Source organism: Dermacentor andersoni, chromosome 2 (genome assembly GCF_023375885.2).
Source record: "Dermacentor andersoni chromosome 2, qqDerAnde1_hic_scaffold, whole genome shotgun sequence".
NCBI classification, from domain to species: Eukaryota; Metazoa; Arthropoda; class Arachnida; order Ixodida; family Ixodidae; genus Dermacentor; species Dermacentor andersoni.
In genome coordinates this window covers 23476403-23502199 of record NC_092815.1, presented here as the reverse complement: position 1 = coordinate 23502199, position 25797 = coordinate 23476403, and the positions used below count along the sequence as shown (strand labels likewise).

The 25797-nt window shown below is 48.8% G+C and overlaps 1 protein-coding gene across 1 annotated transcript in view; it reads right to left on the bottom strand.

Annotated features, from left to right (window-relative positions):
• The window catches only part of LOC126542817 (uncharacterized), a 491679-nt gene extending 469480 nt beyond the window's left edge, over positions 1 to 22199 (bottom strand). The window contains exon 1 of the mRNA XM_050189927.3: positions 21862 to 22199. Within this exon, the coding sequence (XP_050045884.1) occupies positions 21862 to 21898 (37 nt within the window). The 5' untranslated portion in view covers positions 21899 to 22199. The remainder of the gene's footprint in view (positions 1 to 21861) is intronic.
• Between the last annotated feature and the right edge of the window lie 3598 nt (positions 22200 to 25797).

Below are 25797 nucleotides of genomic sequence, written 5' to 3'. Positions count from 1 at the left end.
TGCTAGCTGACTGCAACGATTCTAGCTTGCCTTCCCGAGAATGGGTCGCCCAGTGGCATAAATGTGAGAACAAAATTACATAAAAGCCCGGAGGCACGTACTGCGATAGTCACGGACAAAATTTCCTGTCCATTAGCCAATGCTGATGCCGGTCAGGTTGGTCAGCTCGTGTAACTTTAACAGCCGTAAATGACTTTTCACAGAGCGTCTTTGCGCCAGGGCATGTCCGAATTAGACGATGCGAATCCCCCGTGCACCAATTCCGCTACGGTCACCAACGCCCACATACGTCCAACTTGCAACCTGCACAGCTGCGAGTGAGCGATGCCGACGGGAACATCTGTTGCCTACGAATCGTGACATACGAGTCCTGTACAGAAAAGTATAGGTGAGTCGTTGCAACGCCAGTCACCAAGAGGGAAAAGCTAGCTTGGTGGTCCGCATGCTAGGTACCGACGCTGACGACTCGAGTGACACGTAATGGTATAAGCGCATGCGCTTAACAAAGTCAGCTCCTTGCTCCCATCCCAACATATCAAACCTAACAGTGTGGTCATTATTCTTTCGTAACACGATATCTTAAATATTAATTAAATATGACGTCTGTTCTACGCACACCAGGTATGTGGAGCGAAAACCCATATACCATCCTCTTTGCGTCCTGAGATTATTTGGTTACCACGCGCCACAAAAGTGCAAATATGCTGATGATTTCCCGTAACAGAGACTTGCTGAAAGCGATACCAAACCAAATTCTCATCACCTAGAAACATCAAAATTGCGAATACGTCCTTGTGTCACCGCAAATCGTATAGGCATGCGTTTGGTTACAGATAGCCAGGAGGTCATGTAATGGCTGCAGCACCTTGATGCGACAAGAATTTGACCTTGAAAGCAGCAACCAGTCACTTTGCGCTTCTATTATTTCCCTCGTGTAGCTGTCGTCAGTTCTTGCGATGACTATACCGAATAGGAGGCCAGGCTTTAAATAAATAACTAAATAAATTGATAACAGTTCATTTCCTCTATGCTTTCCCAGTCTTCATTGCCCGCTGTCATCATGCGGGGACCTTTAGCGACAGTGATGCATCCAAAGACTGGCGCTGCTGTTTACGCGCTGAACGCAGCACTGCGCATGCGCCGCCTCATATTAAAGGGACCGAAACGTGCCACCGCTTACACCCTCGCCATAAGGACGCCGGCCATTCTTGCGAAAAGACATAAAAAATAGTAATCTCGCAATGAAAAGAACGGTAGGACATCACGTCAGAAAAATGCAAGAGACGTGAAGACCGCTAAGCAGTTCAAATACAATCTTCCCAGCGGCCCCGTCTCTTAGGAGGGACAAATTACGTCACAGAGAGAACTCTTGGCGGGAAAGAAATCCTGCGAGCCGACGACGAACGGCGCCCAACCGAGTGAGAACCCGAGGCGGAGCAAACGCTCGCGCAATGAGAAACAGCAACGATCAAGTAATATTAAAAATGCTAGCTGGCAACGGGCCCAGAAAACCGCACTGCGAAAGGAGACAGCAGTTTCCATTTTCGGTCCACTCCCCGCGTTTGATGGTCGTACCACAGAATAAAGAACCAGAAAAATATGCCGCCACCAGTTTCTCCCTTTGTATTCGTTTGCCGACCACACAGCCAAATAATGCAAAAGAACGGTTGCTCACGCTGACAAAACTGCCGAGTTTTTCAATGTAGAGAATTCTTCGTGCCTATTTCAAACATAACATTCTGGCTCGGCTTACGGAGAACGCAATACCAGGGGAGGGGGGGGGGGGGGGGCAATAAAAGAAAGCATAACAAATAAAACAGCATATATCGGCCATAACGCTATACCCACAAACCACTCTAACGAGTTCTTGCATTCATTCTACCAGCATGTACAATGTTGCACAACACAACGCCCGTGCAATTTTAAATTGCGCAGTCGTCTATCAAGAAAGGTCGCTTTAGCGCGCAGCAGTTGCATCACTGGGCGAGAAAGCAACTCGCTCTCTGCGGCACGAACACTGAAATCGACGAAAGCCTGTAAGAACTTATTATGTTCACAAGTATGTCGCTACGCAGCATATCGTAAGGAAGTTTCGCTATTGGCCGGTAACTTCGATAGTATTTTCGCTATGACGATTAGCCGGCGCATGTTCGCACTACCGTCCTAGAGTCCGGGCTGCTTCGTGAGCAAACAGAAGTCCTGGCGCAACTCCTAAAAACGATTACTTTGCCAAACTCAAAAGACACGCTTACTCGGCATTCCTCATGGTATATAAGTGTCGTGCCTGCCTTCTGCCAAGACAAAGTTCCGTGCTTGTTGGAGCGTGAGAAGAGAAGAAAACCGGCCGCCTCGATCGTGCTGTCGCACGGACACAGTTACGAACTTCCGCAATAGGCGCTGACATTTTTGTACAGCGCAGGCTCAACAAGCCCTGCATTTTGCCTTCAGCCTAAACCACAACAAGGTGCTTCTACGAACGATTTCTTTTCTGTGGCGTATTTAACGCTGCTGAAAGCCGAATATAGTGCAGGTAAAAACAAAAAAGCACCACAGTTAACACTATTAAAGGACTCTTTAGGGAGGAAAATAAGTCTTTTGAAGAGCTCGCATGATACAAACTTCGCAGTAAATATAATGGACGCAGGTTCATCATATTGTTATGGAAGGATGAAAGAAGAGAGGAAGAAGAAGATCGGAGACGCTGGCTGCTGGGTGTTGTTGGTGGTCAGCCAGCTTAACTACTCTGACTCATCCTGTATGTACATTGTAAATATAGTTTTTCTATACTCGCAACATCCCCGTAACAATATTATTGCAAAGTCCACAAACGCGCTTTGCTTGTGAACAGATACGCACAGTCAACAAGCGCGCTTTGCTACCATACTAGCTTGTTTGAAAGTTATAATGCATTCCGTGCCTCACCATCACCGAAGTCGCATGTCGCCTACTATCAAGATATACAACAACGGACACGAGGAGAAGAAGTGGAGGGCCTGCGTGGTTGCGGTTCAAAATTATATTTTCGCGAAACGACGTCCGACGCCGACACCGGATTGTTTCGCGACACGGAGCCCTTAACGCTATCGCGTTAAAAACAGACAGTGTAGCGGCGCGAAGTCAAATCACAAAAGACAAACGAACGGCGGCGTAACAATCGCGAGTTCATCCTGGGCCGCCAGAGATTCGTCGACGCACGCAACTAAGGCGAAGGAAAACCAAACGGCAAGAGTAGCAGCTTCAAGAAGGAGGCACACGTCGCACGCTGACGCTGCCTGAGCATGATGGATGAGTAAGCGAGTCCACGCACCTCTGGGGCCTTCACATCCGCCGTGTGATCCCGCACCGCGCTCGCATATAGTGTCCGGCACAGGTGACCTCAGCCAACAAACTACCTACAAACGTCGACCTCAGCCATCTACAGCCGCCGTGACGAAGATGCGGAGTCACACGCGTCTCCCGACTGGAGATCCTCCCGACGCAGGGTCCGCCAGCGGGCGACTGAGACACGTGGGGGCGGGGGACGGTGCCTCTCGGATGCGGCGATCTCCTCCGAAATCCAGCAGAGATCGTGCCAGCGTATGACGGCCGTTCGCTGACTGTTCATACGATTATATGCATGCCTTTCGAGTCTGCTGTAAAAGGGGCACGGAAAAACTCGAAACAGAAGGTAGGAACGACAGAAAGCTGAGCTAGTCGGTAAGGATTCATTATGCAAAAAAGAGGTGAGGCGTGCAGACAGGACACAAGAGTAGAGAAGTGTACAACACGAACGCCGAAACAGAGGGCGCGCGCGCGGTCTGCTCGCACTGAGCGTATAGTGCCCTCTTCTCGCGCACGAGAGGGCACCGGCAGTGAGCAAATAGGAAGCGTTGCTCTCTTTCGAGAAATCAGCGCCTGCACTCTAAGAAAAGTTTACACCCTTTGAGTCGTATCTTGCCACACAACAATAAACGTCATCTGTCGTGTCCGCATTTCCTTTCTTCAACGCTGCGAGCCCGGTACTTCCCAGTAACGAACGGCATGGGCGTTATCAGCATGACATAGCACTGCCGACAGGAAAGTAGCGGGCACGACGTTTTCAAGAAAGGAAATGCAAGCAAGGCAGATGACGATTATCGTTGTGTGGCATATATACACCCCAAAGGGTGTAAACTTTTTTTAGAGTGTGGACGTGCTGGCCACTTTAGATGGTGCCTGTACACACATTCTTAAACCAATGTACACCATTTGGGGTGTATATTTGCCCCACAACGATAATCGTCATCTGTCTTGCTTGCGTTTCCTTCCTTGAAAACGCTGCGCTCGCTACTTTCCTGTCAAGAATGCTTTGTCATGCTGATAACGGGCATACCCTTCGTGACTTGAAAGTACCGGGCTCGCCGCGTTGAAAAAAAGGAAATGCAGACAAGACAGATGACAATTATTGTTGTGTGGCAAAGGGTGTAATTTTGCTTAAGAGTGCAAGGTGTTTCAACTAACATTTAATTTTTTTTTAATTGCCTGAGGCAGGATAGCACAATTCTAGTCCATGAACTGGTCTCCTCGAAGAGGCGGACATTACAATTGCAAAAAGAAAATGAAATTCCCAATCGACCAATTAACAAAAATTCACTAATTCAGCTTTTAACTCTACATTATTGCACATATTGCAGTCTACAAATTCTAGCGGGTGAGACTGCAAGGAACATCCAGTTGAGAAGAATTGTGTGGATGACACCATTTACGAGATATGTGCCGTCAAACTTACGGTGAAAATACACTGTCGCTCCGCTTATTTTCTTAACGAAACGTCGTTTTATGCATTCAAGCATAAACTTGTAAATTGCAATATGGGTCATAAGATAATTAGCTAAAAGGTTAATTAATGAATTCTTGTTACTTAGTTGATTTTGCATTTCAATTCATGTGAAAATAATGTCCGCCTCTTCGAGTAGACCAGCTCATGGACTAAAATTGTGCTATCAGCCACACGCGATTTCTAAAAAAAGTTTGAAAGTGTACGCTGACACTTCCGGTAAACCAGCATGCATACTAACAAGCGCAGCGTACGAGAGGCGTGTGCTCGTAACATTCGCCGAATACTCGGTCTACGAAGCAAATACATGTTTAGGGAAAAACTAAAAGCGTTGTCCGGCCGCTCTTACCTAGAGTAGTCGTATTTTCTGGCCGAGCTGACGTTACGCACGACCAATTATGTCAGCATCCTAAGCGGTTGGACAAATGTCACTTAAAGCGTTTTCTTGGTTGCTCGCTTGCTTCTAGTCCTGGAGATTATAGAAACACAATGTCTGGTTTATCGGCAAAGCACAGCAAAGTGCGCACTGAACGCGAAATAACCAAAACTTATCGGGCGTACTCTGACATGAGCTGATTAAGGCGTTCATCACTGCCTCGAGCCCTATATATATACAGCGAGATTAACGCTTGCTGCGAAGCAGTCGTCAAAGCCGCGGAGAATGACGGACATTTCATGCCCGTTTACGAAGCAACCGTTACATTAATTAACGGCACGTGATCCACAACGCAAGCAAAGGAAACTACGCGTAAAGCAGACTCCTGCTTTCTTTTTTTTTTTTTTTTCTACTACTAGTCACTCCAGAGCCGGAGAGTGTGGCACGCATCCGACGTCTTCGGTGTCCCACAACCCTCCATGGGGAAGGGAGGGCATGTGTGTACGACGAAGCCGATTACGGCTCAAGGACGCGACAAGCAGCCCGCTGCGTGTCTGTGAGGAAGGCGCGAGAAAAGCCGCCGCCTCCCCTCCCCACCACCCCCAAAAACCAGTCCGAGCTGCCAGCGCGGCGAGGCGAGGCTGCAGCGGCCGACTTGAAACTCGTTCCTCTCTCGCCCTGTGCCTCGGCCACTGCAGCCTTTACTAGGCCGCCGCTGCCTCGTGTGACCGTAATGTTATTGCCAGCTATAGCTGCAGAGGCAGATTGTGAAACGATGGTCAGAAGAGACGCGACGATGCCAGTAAGAGAGATTACACACACTGCGCTTGGGGAAGCGTCACCGTGCCCTGTGGCCATATTGCTCATTTTCGTGCTTCGGAGCGCTAAATTGCGTTTGAGAATCGGTTTTTTTCGACCATTCGCTTTCGGATTTGCAATAAATACCCGCTGTCTTAGCACATTCCCAGGAACGCTGTAGCCCGTAGACGCCGACGCGTCCGGCACTAATCACGCGAGACCTCGCGAAAGTGGCTGCACCCGTAAAGTTTCATGCAAAAATGACTGGAGGAAACTCTTGCACTGCGATCGCTCAGCTAACATGTAAATGATGGCTGGCACTGGATTTGTCTGATTTTCGTGCTTGCGACTTCAGACGTTCTTGTGACGTTGTTTATTACACTTTATCGTTCTAAATTTTCAGGCGCTCTAGTTTTCCAAGCACAGCGAAGAAATCAGGTGCTGCGCACATGCGTAATCATTGTTAACTGCTGCGGTTATAATGCAATATCTTGCTGAAGATTTTGTTAACAATTATCCATTTGACAAATTGCAAAGCAGTTTGAAGCAAGAAGGCCAAAGTTTAAGCGAATCCATGTACGACGTAAGCGAAGCCATTGTTCCTATGACGGCTCAACCGTCATGCTTGCAGCTTCTGTGGTGTAAGAGTTGGGATCGGCATGCCGTCGTCCGCCTCATCCACGCCAAGGACGTTGCTGAAGGGAGGAACGTGTTTTCATCGAGAACGAGGAGTACTGGGTTTATTTACAATATCTACACGAGGAGTGGAGCACCTTGCGTCTTATCAGTCTAGCATGACTGAATTGAAGCACACTGAGAAGCAGAAAAGAATTGTGCAGATCCCACGCACTGTGGGAATCGATGTCAGCGAAGCTTTCCATGCTGGATGCTATATTGACGATAATTAGCGGTGATATTGTCGGCAAAAGCTTAATTTTTTCAACGTTTAGGCTAACACGAAAGTGGTGAGCTTATGTTAAACGTTACCTTGTGTGCACCACTGCTGTTTGTCTTCGTAGTACACAGAACACACAGCGAAAGGTGTTTGCTTGAGACGTTGTTGTACGCCACATTTTATAACCTCTGAGAGGGTTCAGCGTTGTCATTTCCTCACATGGCCCATCGCACTGTGGCAGAAGTATTAAATTTGAATTTTATTATGAGGCTGTACGTGCCAAAACCACACTCGGATTATGAAACAAGCCGTAGTGGCGGACTCCGGATTGATTTTGACACTGTGACGTTCTTTGACGTGTCCCAAAATCTAAGTGCACGTGCGTTTTCTATTTCGCCCCCGTCGAAATGCGGCTGCCGCGATTGGGATCAAATCTAGGACCTCTAGCAATGTCATAGCCGCAACGCTAACGCGGCGGGCACATAAGTGTTGATTGGACGGTCGACCGCTTCCGTAGTATCCCCTGGTCCCTGCGGTGTGCTTTAATTAATGCGGCTCTGCTTCTGCACGCCCTCCGTAAGTTGCCCGCTTAACATATATGCATGGCGTTTATTTTTCAAAAATAGCAGCAACGTACTGTACTGTACCTTGAACTTAAGCTTATCCTGTTTCCCCGAAACCGCTGTTGTATAGTAGTGGGGTTCCCTTGCCTTCTCACGTCCCCTCCCCTCTCTTGTACGAGAACTGCCTCTTCTCCCTCTCCCTCTTCTCCTCTCTACAGTTCTATCTGCGTCCCCTCTGGCCTCGCACGTTAGTAGAAAGGGAAGCGTTGCAGTTTCTGCAATGCTTCTGAGGGGAGTCCTGGACAATTACTGCTGTCAAATGGCTAATGAGGCGACGGCCAGGGAGCTCCAGAGGGCATTGTGCCCATTCAACGCGGTGGGGTGAAAACGAGTTTCTCCTGTCGCCTTTCCTCTCTTACTCGCGCCTGTCATATATATACACGCTCTGAACCACCCCTCGACGCAGTGTGCGCGACAGCAGCAGCCTACAGCAGCAGCAGCAGCAGTGGGAAAGTCGAAGGAAGAGGCAAAAAAAAGCTTCGCTTTAAAAGTCCGCTTAAGCCCTCTCTGCCTAGATCCGTAGACCAGGGAAATCTGTCGTCCCACGTTCGTCCAATCGGAGCGTCCAAAGTCGTCGAAGGACCCAAGTTGAGGGCAAGGGTTCATACAATCATTCCCGCACTTTTGTTCACTGAACACACAGAAAGGAGGAGACATTCGTAGACAGGGATTGTCAAGCTTGACTCAAGCTGGCGCGTCTTGGTTCCTGGGATGACCCAGCAGTTAGCTAGAGCGTCTGTCAAACGACCGTGGTTGTTACCGGAGTCCGTGAGGGAACGCCGTAGAACACCCTTTTCCAGGAGTTTCTTGCACCAATCGTCCGTGACGGTGACAGTGAACCAACAAACACTCGATCCGCCAAACGTGTCTCGCCTTGCTGTCGCCGCAAGTCTGTCCGGGTGGGGACGCATTGTTAGCTTCACGAAGGAATTAGTCGCAGTGGTGTAGGAGAGGCTAGAAGGTCACTATGCCCGCTGGCCAATCGTAACAGTGGACACTAGTTTCATAGTTCTCTGTAGAACGCTTTGTAGGCAACTATGGTTACATCCCATAGAGTGAAAGGTCGAGAACACCGCTTTGTACGTTTCAAAGAGCTCTATATGTGAGAGCGTGAAGCTTGCCAAGTGGGAAGGAGGTAATGATCTCGGCATATCAGGCACGATGTACAGTGGCGTAGCCATAAATTTTTATCGTGGAAGTGGGGGAGGGTGCATGTGCGCGGTGTGCCACCCCCTGGCTACGCCCCTGAAGATGTAAGCTCTTTATAACTTGCATCCGAGAACAGAGACCCCGATCGCTAAAGAGCTTTACTGGCAACCAATCCGAAGAGCAGCGCCATTCTTATTCAACACGAAAGAGACATGGTCGCTGGAGCAAGTCGGCGTAGATGGGCGCATGAAGACGCGGCTCGCTGAACCTGGATTCGCTGTCTACGAGGACCCGTCGAGGTCCGTTCGCTCAGACGACAAAGGCCGTCCAGCAACGTGCCCATTGCCGCCACGTGGGAGCCAGGAGCAGATCACAGCAGGACTGGAGAGAATTCACTCGTAGCGACGCGCGCTTGCCTGCGCAGAAGGAGCTGCAGCTAACAATGGTTCAGCAGCTTCTCCTCTTTCACGTTTCTTGTGAAATTCGAAGACAGAGATGAATTTCCATGACGTCCACTGCGTATAGGATGCAAATTAGGGTAGCTTGGTTTTGCATCGACAGAATTAAACCCAATGTTTGCGGTGAACACGTCTATATTTACATAGAAAGGTGCTATAAACTGCAAATGTGCGGCAGTAGTAGCCCGATGTGACAAGCAGGCACACAGCTAAGAGAAAGAAAGAGAGGGGCACGCCCCCTCCCCGCAATTTCTATATACTAGAACGCCGCCTACTGCTTAAGCCTTTCTCCCCTCCAACCTTCCCCACCCTCCTACCACTTCTCGTCCAGAAAAAATATCCCTGGCTTCGCCACTGCCAGAACCGAACATTGATAGTCAAATTGCCGTACAATTTTGGTCGTGGGCCACGACCAGGTCAATTTTCATTCAACCATCACTGTGCAGCCATGCTATGAATGGCGCTCTAAACCTACTTGTATGTTCTGCGGTGGGTGTGGTGTCCGTGTCTTCTCTTTGTGTCCTGTCCTACTTTACGCTGGTAACCATCAATACGCCGATGCGTCTTACAGCGATGAAGTTGAGAAAAAAAAAAAAAAAAAACTCAGTCCGCACAACGGGTTAATGTATGAAGTTTGTCAAACGGACTATAGTTCACATTTTTTTTTCAATTATTGTTACTATAGTTGACTTCAAAATAGACCAATTAAGTAAACGGTGGCAAGAAGTTTATGTCCGTGCGGTATGGCAGGAATGCCTTAGGGACTTTAGTGTATCTTATCCTGCAGTGCTCCATGCAGCAACTGAGGACGAAAAGTTGCAAAATGAAAGTGAATGAAGTGCGCAATCATTGTTGCAGAAAGAAGACATAAAATGAACGCGAAGCGACTGCAGCTACCGGAATCTCACTGCCGTGTGAGCTACATAATTGCAGTGGAAATATCACTGTGATATTTACATCAGCGATCGAGCTAAGACTCTTGGCACAGCCTTTCACGAAGCGTGCCTTCTCGGCATCTCGCTCCAGGCTCCTGTTCTCGTCGTGTTGACGCTTGCCGTGGGCGGCTCCTCCTCGGTATACTTCCATTCAGCGTCCTTCGTTTCACAGAGTTCCTGACAAACATTAATTGAGCGAATGACGCGTCAAAAAGCGCAAAGAAACAAGGCACAAAATGAAGAATACACGACAACACGGCGCCGTGCTATGTATTCGCTCACCTCACCATCTTAATTGAGCGAACTCTGACACTGCGATTGCTCAAGCACTACAGAAATTACTGACGTAGTACATGGATTTCTCCAATCGTCGTACACGCGTGTTGCTTCAGACATTGTTGTGGTGTTATTTATCGCACTTATTTATCTATCCAAATTTGTAATGAACCATAGATTCGTAAACGCAGTAAGGATAAGTCACCGCTGCGTAGATGCACAATAATTGCGAACGATCGCCTGCAAGGTCGCAACGCGGTTTGAAGCCAAAAGGACGAGGTTTAGACAAATCCACGCACTACCCATCTTTTTCTGGCTTACAGAACCGCTGCATGCCGCTGTCGCATGCTAGATTTTTCTTTAGCCTTTTTTTTTTTTTATTTTGCATGACACTTTATGCTTCACCCTACCCGTAGTCCCGAATACGAGCTCCCCTTTCTGGACACGCCAGTCTGCACTCCCGCTACTTGTTTATTTTTTTAGTTATTTATTTGTTTTTGTGTGCAATTACATGCATCCGGGTAAACGACAACTAAGAAAACGTAAATGGCGATCCCGCCGTGAGACGAGCACTGCAGAGCGTGCACTGTTCGAGAACAGGTGCCCGCCCACGTTTGTCGCTTAGAATTCACGACAAGTGCGCACCATGCAGCAAGTTATGCTCGGTGGTGATGCTGCCAACATAGACGCAGCTCAGCGACGGCCTCACGCGCGTGCACCACGCCTGCTCGTTATCGGGATACGTCCCACGGCGCGCGTCAACGGGAGACAACGCAAGCGAACCGTAACTTAACCCGAGATGGGCGGGAGAGACGCCGATTAGAGAGATAAATCTAACACTGTGAAATAAAGGATGGGGAGAGCGAACCGATGGGCACGACGGATACGCTGTTTCCGAAAGGCCGAGAATTGTTCCCCAATGCGAACATTCTCCAGCGCCTATACATCAGCTATTTCTGTAATTCTGTGCACTGTGGCGACTGGGAAGTAAAGCGTTCACGCCACATACTTGTATGCTTTCAATATTAACTAAGGCGGAGAGTGCTCACTCGCCAAACGTCGTGCCGGAACGTGAGTTTCGAAAGTATCTCGCTTCTATCCAGAAAAGTTGAGAACGACGAAGGAGGAGGATGAAGAAGAAGAAAGAGAGAGAGACAGGGAGGTTTGCCCTCCGTACACAGAGCGGCTGGCTACTCCTGTGCTAAGTGTGACACTGCACTGGCGAACGGACTCCGCCTTTACTGACGCAAACTATAGCAATCAACAACGCGGAGTGGTTTTAGCGAGGAAACAAATGAATGCTACAAAATACGCGCGCCAATGACGACGACGTCAGCAACCGAGCCCAGCCATTTTTCAGCATCCCGCCAGGGAGGCCGTGCGTCGACGGTCGGCTGCGCTCGCCACGTCATGGCTCATTAAGGAGGCGCTCGCTTCGCCACTGGCAGACGATCCCGCACTGGCAGCTAGGCGCACGGGCCTCCCAGTGGTCATTGAGCTGACGTCACAATGGCAGCTCTGCATTCCCGACAGCGCTTCAAAACGGGAAGACTGCATCGTTGAGTAAGAACCTACTAGGCAGAGCTAGCGGATTGCGGACTTATATGTAGTACACGACACTGAATGGCTGCGCGTCGGGCCATATTACGCTCTTTTTCGTTGTAGCCGCTGTACCGCTTACCAGTGACACGTAGATCGCGTAGAGGCTCGAGTGACTCGTTAGAGTTTGATGGCACAGACGCTATGCTAAGTTGTAACTGATTGTATCTAACGCTTCTGGCGCCGCATACAAAAAACGATAGCGAGAAAACAGACGACAGGGAGCGACATTCCAGAGCCTGCACGGCAGGGTCCTTGCAGGTATATAAACGTCAGGCGATACCAACGAGGGAGGTCCTTCAGCTGCTAAGTTTATGATGTATGTGCTTGCATGGCAGTGTATTTCACAATGATACTAAAATATTACAACATATAGCCGCTAAATCAATGTGAATATCAACTAGCATATAGGATCGCCTTCACTTGTTTCACACAACAAAGTAGTGCTAGCTTTCTTTCTTCTTTTTCTTTTCAGTTTGCGTTTGTGTGTGTGTGTGTGAAAATTTTCATTTTTCATTTTTCTTTTTCTTTTCAATTTCGCACCGAACCCTGTTCATGTACTTCATGTTTTTAATATTAATATTATTTTTTGCACTTGGGCTATTGTGTCTCAGTAAGAGTTCTTAAAACTTGTTAATTTCTGTCTTTGGCTCGTTTGGAATACAGTTCATATATATGTTTATCGATAAACAGATTACTTAAGGCTCAAACAGATACTGTCAAAATTCATGACGTGACGGTGACCTTGTACAAGAACTTCAAGGAGGTGTCGTCACCTTCTTTCTGGGTTATTAAGATTTGCCGCGGTAAGAGTGGCTTTTACGGTATGTAAACCAACAGTAATTTACTATACAGCTAGGATTTTACCCTTTGGTGCCCTTTTAAAAGACATTATGAAACCGCACGAGAACAGTGTACAAACAGCTGCGAGCCATAGACTCAGTAGCTGATATTTGCTGCGTACTGCTCGTGCAAGAAAACTCACAAGCTTTTTTTCCCTTTTTTTTTTTTTTTTTTGTTCTCTTGTCTTTCTCTCTTACTTTGCAAAGTGACAAGAGAGAGAGAAAAAACTTTATTTTTATGTTGGGTGGTGTGGTGGAAAGGCCCTCAGTCCAGAGCCTCGCTTGCGGCATTCTTCAGCGCAGCACTGATATACGCCGCAAGGTACCGTTGGTCGTCGGCGCTGGCTGCTTCTGTCAGCCACCCGGCATGGGGTTTAGGGGAAAGATTTGTAGGGGCAGGCAGGGTAGGTGGGGGTGGTCCCCAGGACCAGATGATATGGGATGTGTTCGGGTGTTCTCCACAGTATCGGTAGGAGGGGGGATCTTCAGGTAAGAGGCCACGGAGGAGGTGCATTCGCGCTGGTGTAGGGAGTGTTTCACTCTGGGTCTGACGAATCAGTACACCCTGTTCACGGGTGAGTACTTTGCTGAGCTTGGGGAAATTGCGCCTTGCCTCTTGACAAGGCCGCAGAATAGGCACGTACCCAAGGGGGGGGGGGGGGGGGGACCGGGGGGGCCGAGCCCCCCCCCCCCCGAAATTACCCCCCCCGTATCAACCTACGCCACCGCTCCTCACACACATTCCTAAAGCGCCGACAAATCAATCTACTTGGCGGTCAACATTTTGCCGCCTTTTACAGCGAAAGCAATGTATGACTAACTGCTGTAGTTTTTTTGGGCGTCCGTTAACAGAAAAAATCATCATGTGGACCGATCCTGGTGATAGTGAAGAAAGGGTCCAAGATCAATGGCACATACCCCTTTGGACTCGGGAACCTACAACGCGCCCTTCGGAGTCTTCGGGACGGGCCCACGTATGGGCAGCTCTTAACGCCTGCTTCGCCTCCGCCGCGGGTGGGCCCGGTATTGCAATATCTTTGGAATCGGCCTACGTATGGAGAGCTTTTAATGCTTGCTTCACCTCCACCGGGGGTCGGCCCGGTGTTGCACTATCTTCGAGATCGGCCCACGTATGCGGGGTGATTAACGCCCGCTTCACTTCCGCCGCGGGAAGTGAAGCGGGCGTAATAAAGAAATCTTTATTTGGCACTTTCGCTTGTTAACTTGGTCTTGGCAAGGTTCTTCCTGCGCATCTTTCATGCGCGAGTCCATTTGATGTCGTTCTTTGTTTGCCAAGTAAAGAAGAGGTGTTTCTCACAGGTGTACCTGTGAGATACACGTTATTTCAAATCTCTTTTGCGGGTTTACGCGTCTTTATGGCGAATGGTGGGCATTATTCACATTTGTATTAATAAAAGTACCCTCCCCCTCATTTGCATAGAAATGTTATCTTGGGTTGCCCCCCCCCCCCCCCCCCCCGAAAAAATATCCTGCGTACGTGCCTGCCGCAGAAGCAGGGGCGCCCCCCTTTTTGTCTGGGCTGGTAGCGGAATGCAGGGTGCCTGGTTCAAAGTCTCGCAGGCGAGCTGATTAGCTCTTTCATTTCCCTGGCAGCCCGTCATGACCACGTAGCCAGATGATTTCTAAAGGACCCTGAAGGTGCTCTTGAATAAATGTCGAAATGTGGGCCGGCAAATGTGTTGTGCAACAATTTGCTGCAAGCCGCCATGGAGTCGGTAAGCATGATTCTTGGATAGGCCGAGTTACTATAGGGGGCATGCGTTTGATCGCGATTGCGATGGCTGTCAGCTCCGCTAAGGTCGGATCTGTCTCTGGGAGTACCTCCGTATGTACAGTTCGGAGGTGGTTACTCACGACTGCTATAGCGGAGCCCCGTGCACCAACGCTAGCATCAGCGTAGAAGTATATGACGTCAAGGTGTCTTGCCATGTACCTCTTGAAGTAGGCAACTCGCTGGCGTCGCCTCTCCTTGCCTCGTTCTGGATTCATGTGGCGTGGCAGTGGAGCTATGGTTAGGAGTTCGTGTTGTTTCGGGGGTAGTGGGCGCGTGTTCACAAGGGGCGCAGCTTCTGGATGCATGACCGATGCTATGGAGGATGTGCGTGTCTTGACACGTGCGCTGCAAACGCAGTTCTTGGCGACGACGATGAATACTGACTATAGTTCCGCCACCGTGTTATGGCAACCCATGTCAAGGAGGAGCTTAGTGCTGGCACTAAACGGGTTGCCGATGGTCAGCTTTGTCGCCTTCCGGATGAGCGCATCAAGGCGATTGATATCTTGCTGACGGAGATTGGTATAGGGCAGGTGATAGCGCAGGCGCGACATAATTAGTGCGTTTCTTAGTTAAAACATATCCGCCTCTTTCACTCCTCTGGGTCGTTTGGAGACCCTACGCATCATGTGCAGCACCTGTTCTTGCCTGAGCAGGTGCTGCACCGTCGCAGCGGGACCTCCATCTTTCTGGATATGGAGACCGAGTATCTTAATACATTTTGATTGGGATATCGGCACGCCTTCGTTTACAATTTGTATGGTGGGGCATAGTGACAAGAAAAATTGCCAGCATTGAACTAAAATCTGTCTGGTGATACCTTTCAGTGCGGGGCAGTGTGCTTATCAATGTTAAGCCGTTGATGTTATAGCTTCATCAAAAATCCGAGGACACCTAAGCACTTCTTATGAGTTGTAATGCGAAAGCGTTAATGTCCAACTGAACGCCGCAGGGCGGTCCTTTGAGGTATGAACTCCTCGTGGGCAAGCAAGCGCGTTGAGACGCTTGACGCGTTTTGATGTGGCCTTAAAGGGCCCCTCACCAGGCCCCATAGCAAATTTTGATTATACGCTGGAAGTTGTTACGTGTCCTCTAGGGAGCGTTCTGCCGAAAAAATTTTTCAAGTCGGCCGAGATAGAAATATTTCAGTGCCGCGAACCCATGATTTCAGCAGGCGGGCTCCACTGCATAGCGAGACTCCCTCTCCACTCGCCCCGTCTAGCCTTAGGAAGCGAAATTCCTTTCCTGCGTTCTCCCATGCCGGACCTCGAGCATCGCGTGACACATACGTCACGGGCCTGCCTTCACTACTTCTTTTCTTCCTCACTTTCTTTTTTCCCGGCACTACAAATTTCCGTTGACGGCGTCGCGCGCGAGCTGTTGTTTCGTTGGCGCAGCGCACGATTTTGCGCGCTGTGCACAAGAAAACATGAGTAGCGATATAATTCAGTGCTACACGAACACTGAGGCAGAACAAGCGGATCGCAGAGCGTGATCACGCGCTGGATCACGGTAGAAAATGGCAGTTTCGGTACCTACGCACGTGACCGCACGACCGTGGGAACAAGCAGACGAAGCGGAAGTATACATCTCTCTCGCTTGGGTGCGAAGTAAAGCAAAAAACACGCAGGCATTCCGTTTGTGTGTTTTCTTATTTCTCTAAACTTCAATTCTTCAATTGAAGCAACAGATCACACAAATAACAGATGGTGCCTTGAATAATGCTCGAAGTCACGTGTCACCACGAGCGACGTCACAATGCGGACTCGAGTACGTAGGCGCGGGGACGCGCCTACGTCATCCTCCGGCTTGGAGCGCGGCGGCCGCGAGGAGAAGGAAAAACGGAGTTCGGCTTGAAATTTCCGATCTTTCCGCGGCGCGTAGCGACGCAATACTTTACAGACACGATCGTTGTAACGCAATGTATGCTCTGCGCTAGTCGGCTCAGAATGGCCAGACCTGGTGAGAGGCCCTTTAACTAGGCGCAGTTAGAACGCGGGCGAGAGCTTGCGCGGACAAGAAACGCGCACATAACGCAAGCAACCAGAGAACAGCGTCTGCGTGCGGCGTCGCGTCGCCGCATCTGCTCCGTCGACGCGCGCTGGTGACGTGGCGTCGCGGAGATCCTCACGCAACACCTGACCCGCTAGCGGTCGTGACGTGGCGTCGCAGCTAATGAGAATTTAGGTAACGTTTTGGCGCTACATACGCCGCCAGCTTTTTCGTTGAATGGGCCATTTGATGCGTTCGCATCAAAACGGATGCTTTGTGTAACTGTGCGAGCTTAACGTTCCTCATTGCGTGTGCATACACACATGTGTGTGCGCACATTTCTTTTCCTTTTGCCCCTTTCTCTTTTTTTTTATTTTTACGTTAGCCGTCGTTGCCCACTCGGTAGCTCGCCATCGTATTATATTTTTTTAAACACATGCACACAATTGGCAGAGAGGTTAAGAAGTGAAGAGGCAAGCTGGAAACTGTCGCAGTACTGCTGATAACGAAATGAAGTTCAACTTAACCGCACGATGCCACCGCACTGGCAACGTTCAGCTAACCTGCTACAAGAGATTTCGACAGCGAGAAGTAAATAAAAGAAAAATACTGACAAAGATAAGAGCCGGAGGAACAAGGATCCTTAATACCATATAACGGTTTTAGCTTTCATTACAAACGTTGAACGCGCCTAATTAAATCTGCTTCTGCAAAACTACATTCGTAAAACGGTCGTTCGCGCGCCTAGCGAGAGCATCAGACTTGTAGAGTAGTACAACTAAAGAAACCCGAAGGCTAAGACAACGAAAAAATAAATTCTGGCGTTTTACGTGCCAAAACCACGATTTGATCATGAAGCTTGCCGTAGCGGGGGGGGGGGGGGGGGGGGGGGGGGGGGGACTCCGGAACGTGTCCCCAATGCACGGGACACGAGCGCTTCTGCATTTCGCCCCAATCGACATATGGCCGCCGCGGCCGGGACTTGATCCCGCGAGCTCGTGCTTAGCAGCGCCACACCATATCCGCTAAGTCACCGCGGCGGGTCGAGGGTATGACAAATTTAAGCGCAATCAAAGACAACAGATGAGAAGAAGCGCAAATGACAGAGCGTTATCCTACAAAACAAAATTATGAACAAAGCTAGATGAACGACTATAAACAAAATCACCTGAGCGAGATTCACTGCGGGTTACACACGGAATCGCCCAAACAGAAACTGCAGACGCGGTGGTAGTTGTTCCGTTTCATCTCATCAAAAGGATCCTTTTGTCTGAAACGTCTGCACACCAGCGTCTCCCGTGCGTTGGCCATCGACCGTGTAAAACTAAATATGCCTGCCCTTGCCAGATCACTGAAGCCAGGCAGCATTGCTGTCGGTCAGTCCTTCGGTGTGAGACCAGCTGAGAACAATCGAACGCTGGTGGCTGGAATAGAGCCACCCTGAAAAGGGCAGTCACGGCGTCCGCGGTGCCAGATGACCCCAGCCTCACACTAGCAACCATTCTCGTCAAAGCGGAAGGCGATGCGCATGACGGGGCTGAAGGAAACGCGTTCACCGTGCTTACAGACAGTTCACTATATTTCACCTGCCCGAACAGGGGCGCGATAACGTAAGACTCACGAAATTGCATCGTGAAGCAAGTGATCTCTTCGATTTCCACTTTTTTTTTTCCTCACTGCGCAGTTCCAAGCTAGTCCATGCAAGAGTGACGACGTGGTGCAAGGCTTCTGCGTTCGCATATCGCACCTTTTGCTGCTGGCATTGTCCAGCATGCGCTGCGATTGTACTGCGAAATCACATTTTTGTCAGGATCGCGGCTGCCGTGCCGTAAGGCAAATGATGGACAGTGGCTATTAGCCAGCACTCCGATAACGAACACTCCACAACGGTCTATATTTGCAATGCTGGCGTGTACTCTAGTGAGACGGGAAAAGCATCTGACATCACAACATTGCGAAGAAGTCGTAAGGAACTTCATTGAATTCAAGTTCAATATCCTTTTCTGCCTCTCTCGGGACACGTTCGAGGCGCACATAGTAATACTCGCGCCACCAGCAACAAAGGAGAACTGGCTGCAAAGGAGTTGCGAACACCATCTTCTATAACATAATCACAGGTATATAGATATTCAAGTATGCTTTTTTCAAAACATAATCTCCCATGAATATACAAATTAAAGGCAGCAAAGTATTGCTACCACATTGTGCCACTATAGTTGCAAAGAAAAAGAACTGGTTACAAAGTATAAGGAGTAGTAATCAGTCGTTTATTGTTTAAATGAAGAAATAAAGTAAAAGCAAGGCAAGGAGGTTACGGCTGACCACGTTAACTGTCTAGCGCAGCCTGCTGACACCTGAACAGCGGCCAACAGGGGTGTATGGGGTCGGGGAGTAAAACTACAGGGAGGAACAGTAGCGGAGAGGTTTAGGTAAAGGTTATCCGTAGTTCGCTTGCGGAGTGACTTCCTCGAGAGAGTTGGTCAACCGGCATTGCACACCGGCACTGGAGTTGCAAACACCGTTGCAGCTCCACCTTCGCAGCCAGCTGAACACGAAGAGAAAAAAGCGTTCTAAGCTGTTGGCTCGCAAACTGCAGCTTATCACAAATCAAAGAAATTCGCCACTTTTTTTTTTTCAGTCCTGTCCAGTGGTGGCAAGTCAAACCCAGCGAGCAAATAGAACACCCTGCATTCTCAACATGGCTCCATTTTACTGCAGCACACCGAGTATTTCGAACGTGTAAAAGACACTACACGTTAAACGATGGCAAAAGAATCGTTTTTTTTTTTCCTTTCTCTTAATACACGCAGCTAATGACCAACTCGTTCATTTGCGTCGCGCTGGGGTCAGACAGGAGACAGTTCTTGTTACAAAAAAAAAAAAAAAAAACGCGACACGAATAATAGTAGACTAAATCGATGTTTAACTACTTTGTAATTACGAGTACTGACTAGAAAGCGTACAAGCCATCATTTTATTAGTTTGAATTTACTTCAGTTAAGTCTGCAGCACGCCTTGGAATAAAATTATGCAGCTGAAATATTTATCGGCAGTCTATCGTAATTCGACTAAAGGAGATAAAGCGCCAGTCTCGGCAAAGCAAAGGCATCTATCTCTACAATGAAACCCAGACAACCATTTATCTTCCATAGATGTCCATAGAACGTGATGTTTGAGACATTGCACAAATCCTATAGATACCTAGATTTATACAAACAGCATTACAAATACACACACCTTGGCTAATCTAAGTCCTATATAGATCACGTTGCTGTAACGTTGTAAGGACATCGCAGCTGGATATATGCGACCTCTAATGGACGTTCACTTTAGACATGCAGAGGTCTACAGAACACCTAGTGGATATTTGTCATTCCACGCTAGCGAGTTATACTTGCAGGAGTAAGAGCCGATGCACTATCAGGGTCAGGAACAAATTCATCACAATGATCTCAGCAGACGTTGTGCTGCAGAACGCCCACACGGCAGGACCGGACACATCACGTGCACACACTAGTGCACAGGCCCGCAACCCGGCAGCGCAGCGTACTCGATCCGCTGGGCCGCCAGCATGGCACATAAGCATATCAAATTAACTAAAGTCTTAAAAGGAAATTGTAAATAGGCAGATTAGATGTACGCATGTGAAAAGCAGACATTATGTCGCAGGGAAACTGGAAAAAAAGAAAAAGGCCTTTGGGGCGGGGCAACTATTCATGTATGGTCGGAAAAAAGCCTTTTTTTCATGTTAACCACATTCATTAGGCGGTATGGTATCAGCAGCGCAACGTGCCATAGCTACGCGTTACCACGTTTTGGAACAATAATTATCTGAACATTTTAGACGAGCCTTCACTCTTGCCACTTTTACTTTTGAAAAAATTAGGTGCGTGGTACCTAAACGCGCAATAAAGCTCGGGGAATTGAGCGTCTGCAAAGACCATATGGCATACAAATAGAACTACAAAGCTTTAATTACACCCTCCAACCAGTACGGCATCTAAATTAAATGTTCAAGAAAACTTATGCAGCAACCCGATATGACGAAGCCCGTACATCTCTACGACGCCACAAAGAGCCTAATTCTAAAGTAGAATGAACGTCAATAAGACATCGGTTGATATCTGCAAAATATATGCTATTAGGACGTCATTTATATGTTATGTTGAGACGTGGACGAATGGATCATACCTGGATCTTGAAAGGATATCGATGGTTCATTGAGAAACGAGACTGCTGGAACAGCGAAGCGGCGAGTAAGCAGTACGGAAAACGACCATCAAATGCGTGGCCGTTCATGGATATAGACAAGCCCCAATCGCCTTCCTACAACCGAACATTCGGAGAAATGAAATGTCAAATCTTGATAAACCGAATCGGAAATTGCACAAAACCATCGGCCATTTGCTTACTCGATTCGAAACGGCAGCATCCGATTTCGTTAATCGCACTATATTATCGAATACTCGCACACCTCTCGCAAATGGCGCTATCTTCCTGGTTGTTTATTCATGTGACACTAATACGCCCTATTCTGAGAAAGTTATGACCGTAGACTGAAGTCGTGCGCTCACAAATGTGCTCTGCGGAAAAGAGGAGGCTGGAAGGGTTGTCCGAACCAAGGGCAGAGAAATATCGCTGCAGTGGTTATCGTATGCTATACGACTGTTATCTTAAGAATCGCGCTATGTACTTCGGTACTGATTTCTTTTTTTTTTCGCTATGAGCGGCACTTTGGTAGCAACAGGGTACCGAAAGCTAAAGCGACATCCGTGTAATCTAAGATTACACTGCGGGCAAATTTTCCCGAGAACATCCGTTATACACAGTTCATTTCGATTGAGCACGCCCCCCCCCCTTTTTTTTTTGCCCGTATGGCAATTAATTTCAAATTAAAGTCGTGTCATCGTATGATACGCTTGCAAGAGCATTTTCATGGAAATGCTGCATTATTGTGTGACGAAGATGTACATAGAAGTTCACGAAATAAATGATCAAATTATGGCTCTCATTTATTGTGCCCATGTTAACATGTTCCGAGATCCCCAAAACGTGAGACTTGGGCGCAGGAGAACACAACTATTTTTTTTTTTCTCCGACCTTTTTCTTGAAAAACTGGAGTCGCGCACAGATGCCGACTTAACAAGTGCGTGAAAAACATTTCAGCGGTCATCGGCTTCGTTGAGGAAATACAAAGTGCTTTCCGTTTCCCTTTCCTCATATAAAATCCCACCAGTAAAACACTGCATGTAATACATACAATGAGCCGTACTAGGACAGAAACTAACAAGACGCACGTGGGCGTCCGCTGACGCTACCAAAACTCACCGATCGCATACAGGAGCAGATGACGGGTCGGACCCATGCTGTCTCCACGCTCCCTTTCACAACACACAGCCGTAGTCGGAGTCTGGCCAAAGCACACTCCAGCGGTCAGCGTATTCCGTTTGGGATGTCGATTATTCACCACAATGACGTTGCACTGCTGCCTTGCAAACCAAACGACGAGCCACCGACAACGCGCACACAAATCATCGCGCCGCGCGGACCGACGCGAGGCTTACGTACCCACACCACGCACAACCCAGCACAAAATGCGCGCTGCTCGCAGAAGCCAGCCAGCCGCGAGCCAGCCAAGCCAGCGAAACCAGCGACGCTCACAGGAACGCGCAAAAATCAACGCAAAACTCACCCGCCGGAAGTGAGGTCACGTTTTGTGACGTCATAAAAACGGAAGCTACAAAGAACGCGCGCTTTTTTTTTTCTCCGCTTCTCCTCTGTCGTCTGCTCTCGTGTTCCGACTCGCGTTCCGTTGGCGTGACGCACCCGCCGCTTCACGGCGGCTTTCGCGACTTCGAAACCGTTTTTGCTGAATTTTTCAACCGCTGCTTTCGCCTGTGCCGCGGGCATCGTATTCCCTTGCGCACAGAGATTACAGAAAAGCTACTCCGATCAAATTTCGCGGCAGTGCCAGAGCTTTGTGGAGCTGTGCGTAGTCCCTTGAAAAATGAGCCCGCTTACAGGGCAAAAGCTACAGCAGTGTTGCACTAGACATTTGTGATTAATTGCAAAGAGATTCTAGTTTCGCAAAATAAGAGAGAAGCTAAAATGCCAAATGGCGTAAGTAATAGGCTTTAGCTAGATTTGGGTATCTGCTTTTCACTTTCTTTTGGGAAATGACGTGTGACACCAACGAACGAGCATAAATGAGCGCCTCGGCAGCGTGAGAAGTGTCGCCTTCGGGAACCATAATGAAAGGCGGGGAAAGTGCATCTGTATATCACACCACAATGTGACAGCACGTCAACGTCTGCGAAACTGTGGTAAAATATTTTACCGCAGGTTGCATGTGCAATTAAGATGTGTTGCTGAAAAAGCAGTCACTGTACATGTGATTAAAAACATATCGATTAAGTATGGCTGAGTAACAAGTTCGTGGTATTCAGAAAAATACTTTATACCTTGGTTGTATATTGAAAAGCGTGTGGGTTAATTCTGCGAAACTAAATTGTCAAGACTTAAAACATCTACGACAAAAAGAAAGACAAAGTCGCATGAAAAGCGCATTTAGTACATTTACGATGCAGCTGCTCTTCCCTGGCTTCTCTATCTCTAGTTTTTAGTCTGAAACTGTTTAAAGTGCAGAATTTCCTCACGTATTAGAACTACATCTATATACCACGACCCATCGTCATGCACAACCATCTGTTCCAGCTCACTTTGTCTTATATGTCGTAGACGGTTCAGTGCCTTGTCGTTACGCGGGTTTTCAAATTTAACGTTTCTCACATGGGCTCAGGGCAACTGTTGATGCGACCGAAGGTGCTGTTCCTCTTGGCTGGCAGAGACTTTCACGTCTGTCCTTGCGCATGTGCTATGTGTACTTCAATCATGGTGCACAATACAATTACGTTGCCGACGGCTTATGATGGTTGTGTTCAGTCTACCTTGACATGCATCACATGGTCCTCCACCAGAGCGTTTTCTCCACTTCTGTCATCTCCTGGAGCGACTCTACCCTAGAAGCGATGGTGGGCAATGTGGACAAGGTCGTCGCGTGATTCGGTGTCGGACGCACCGACGCAACCTGAACCGTCGAGGCACTGTCGAACTGTTCTGGAACGAAGAGCTCACGGGATGACCGCACTATCCTGGACCACAGCGACTTAAGTGCGGGTCGCTCATCATGATCCGTCCGACCGGCCCCGCGCGCCGAGTGGAACTGGCTGCATCGCGTCCTCCCCAGTATAGCCTGCTCAAGCAAAGGCTGCAGCACGAGCCTTTCGGCGTCAGGGTCGCTTGCGTCGCATGTCTTGGCGGCTGTTATGTCCTGCTTCGGAGACACGTCTCCGCCATGTCCCTCCAGACGGCTATAATGACACACCTCATCTCCGTCGTCGACGAAAGGGCATCTGCTGCGTATACGGTGGACGTTGTACGCGATTAGGAGCACTGCAAAAAGACCGGCGGTTCCGAAAGCTGCGCAATACGTCCAGGCTTCGTGGCGTGGGACGAATTTGCTTCCGTCGCTGGGTTTTAGCAGTCCGGAAAATCCAGTACCGGGGCCAATGATTTTCTCGCCGATTTCGGAGACTGCGGCTGTAGCGGCTGAGCTATTCTTCTCCTTCGGGATACTCTCGAAGGGTTGTCGCAGCCCCTCGCGCTGCCTTGCGTACTGTGCCTTGATGCCGGGTAGGAAAAGGTCTTCGCGCCAGTCATCGGCGCCCCCGGTCGTACTGGCTCCATCAGCAAGGATTGCTGTGCACAAGGCCACCAGCAGGTACAATGAGAGGCACTCCCGCATGGGGGATACTGTGGTTCTCGGCGCCCGCCCACATGAAGCGCCAATCCACGCGTGGACTCTGCGATACACGCCGACGAGGCCGCCTAGCGCGCTGGTCGCCAGGAAATGGGACAAGCAGTAATCTCAGATGATGATGACGATAATGATGACTTTAATACACTTGTGGCACATACCCAGCGACAGATTCATAGCGGCCTTAAAACGGGTTCGGGCAAATTTTGCATGTAGACGCGCAAGCTACAGCTACAGTAAAAGATTCGCACCACAATTTGTGTGAAGCATCTCATATTAAGAGAGCTACGGACGATTACAAGTTACCCTATTCCATAGCCATGCTCTTTCTCCTCGTCTCGCTCACCGAGTGATCGGGGCTAAGCTCCGCCTTCACTGGCTCTGCGTCATGCTGGGGCGTTTTGTCGTCTACATCTGGTTGTCTTCTAGCCAGCGCGTGAAGCCTCTGGAACCTCTCCCTTTGCCAGCCGCCTGACAGTCGATCCCAAGCGAGAGCTATCGAAGCAGCGTTCAGTCGCGAGCTTTCTGTCGCAGGCCTTATCGGTCTGCACGGTCCAGCTACCTGATGGAGCAGAGCTTAACCAGTCAAACAAAGAGCTACTATTGCTGCAACCAAGTGTAAAACATTTTAAACATTTCGAAAAACAACGTTTTCACGATCACGCTCCTGCCAAGAATTTACACCAGCAGCAAAGTAGAATACACTTGGATACTGCTATATTATTTCTGTGTTTAGTTGAACTCTAGCTGTGCCACCATGGGTGGCTGCACCGTGCAGACTCCGCTCATACCGTAAAACGCCCAGGCCCAGTCCTCTTGCGCTTGCGTTTACCCGAATACCGGACAGGCAAAGCCCTATTGTGGTACACACTAATCCTTCGACGTGAAATGACGGCCGCAAACGCGTACATGCTGTTGCCGATTGGATACTGACAACCATGCAGCGCTGCAGCCACTCCGCTAGCATGTTTGCCTTGCAGAGGGATATGTCGCAGCTTGACATGTCGCCGATTTCTACGTTTGCAACCAACAACGCAAGGGCGAACCATGGTGCTCTCAAAAAGACACATCGAGACCAACACAGACCGCGCAGCTCGCGTCAACATGGAGCACGTTGTAACACAAGCACACTGCTACACACGATGCTTACTGTGTGCCGGAAGTGCTTGAGTGTAGTGATAAGTCGTCATTGTGCCTTCTCTTTCTGACACTTTTTTATTTATAGAAACAAATTAAGTAACATTCCAACTATTACGAACAGAATTTGTTCGCCATAGAATTGCACTGGCGTCAGATGGTCACCTCACGTTACTTGATCATGGGCGACTGAAAACTCAGGGGAATGGTGTGCTGCGATTGGTAGCGATGTATACATTTTTAAAACCATATAATAAATTACACGCTTTACGGGGGACGCTTAAATGCATCACCTAATGATAACGATCCAA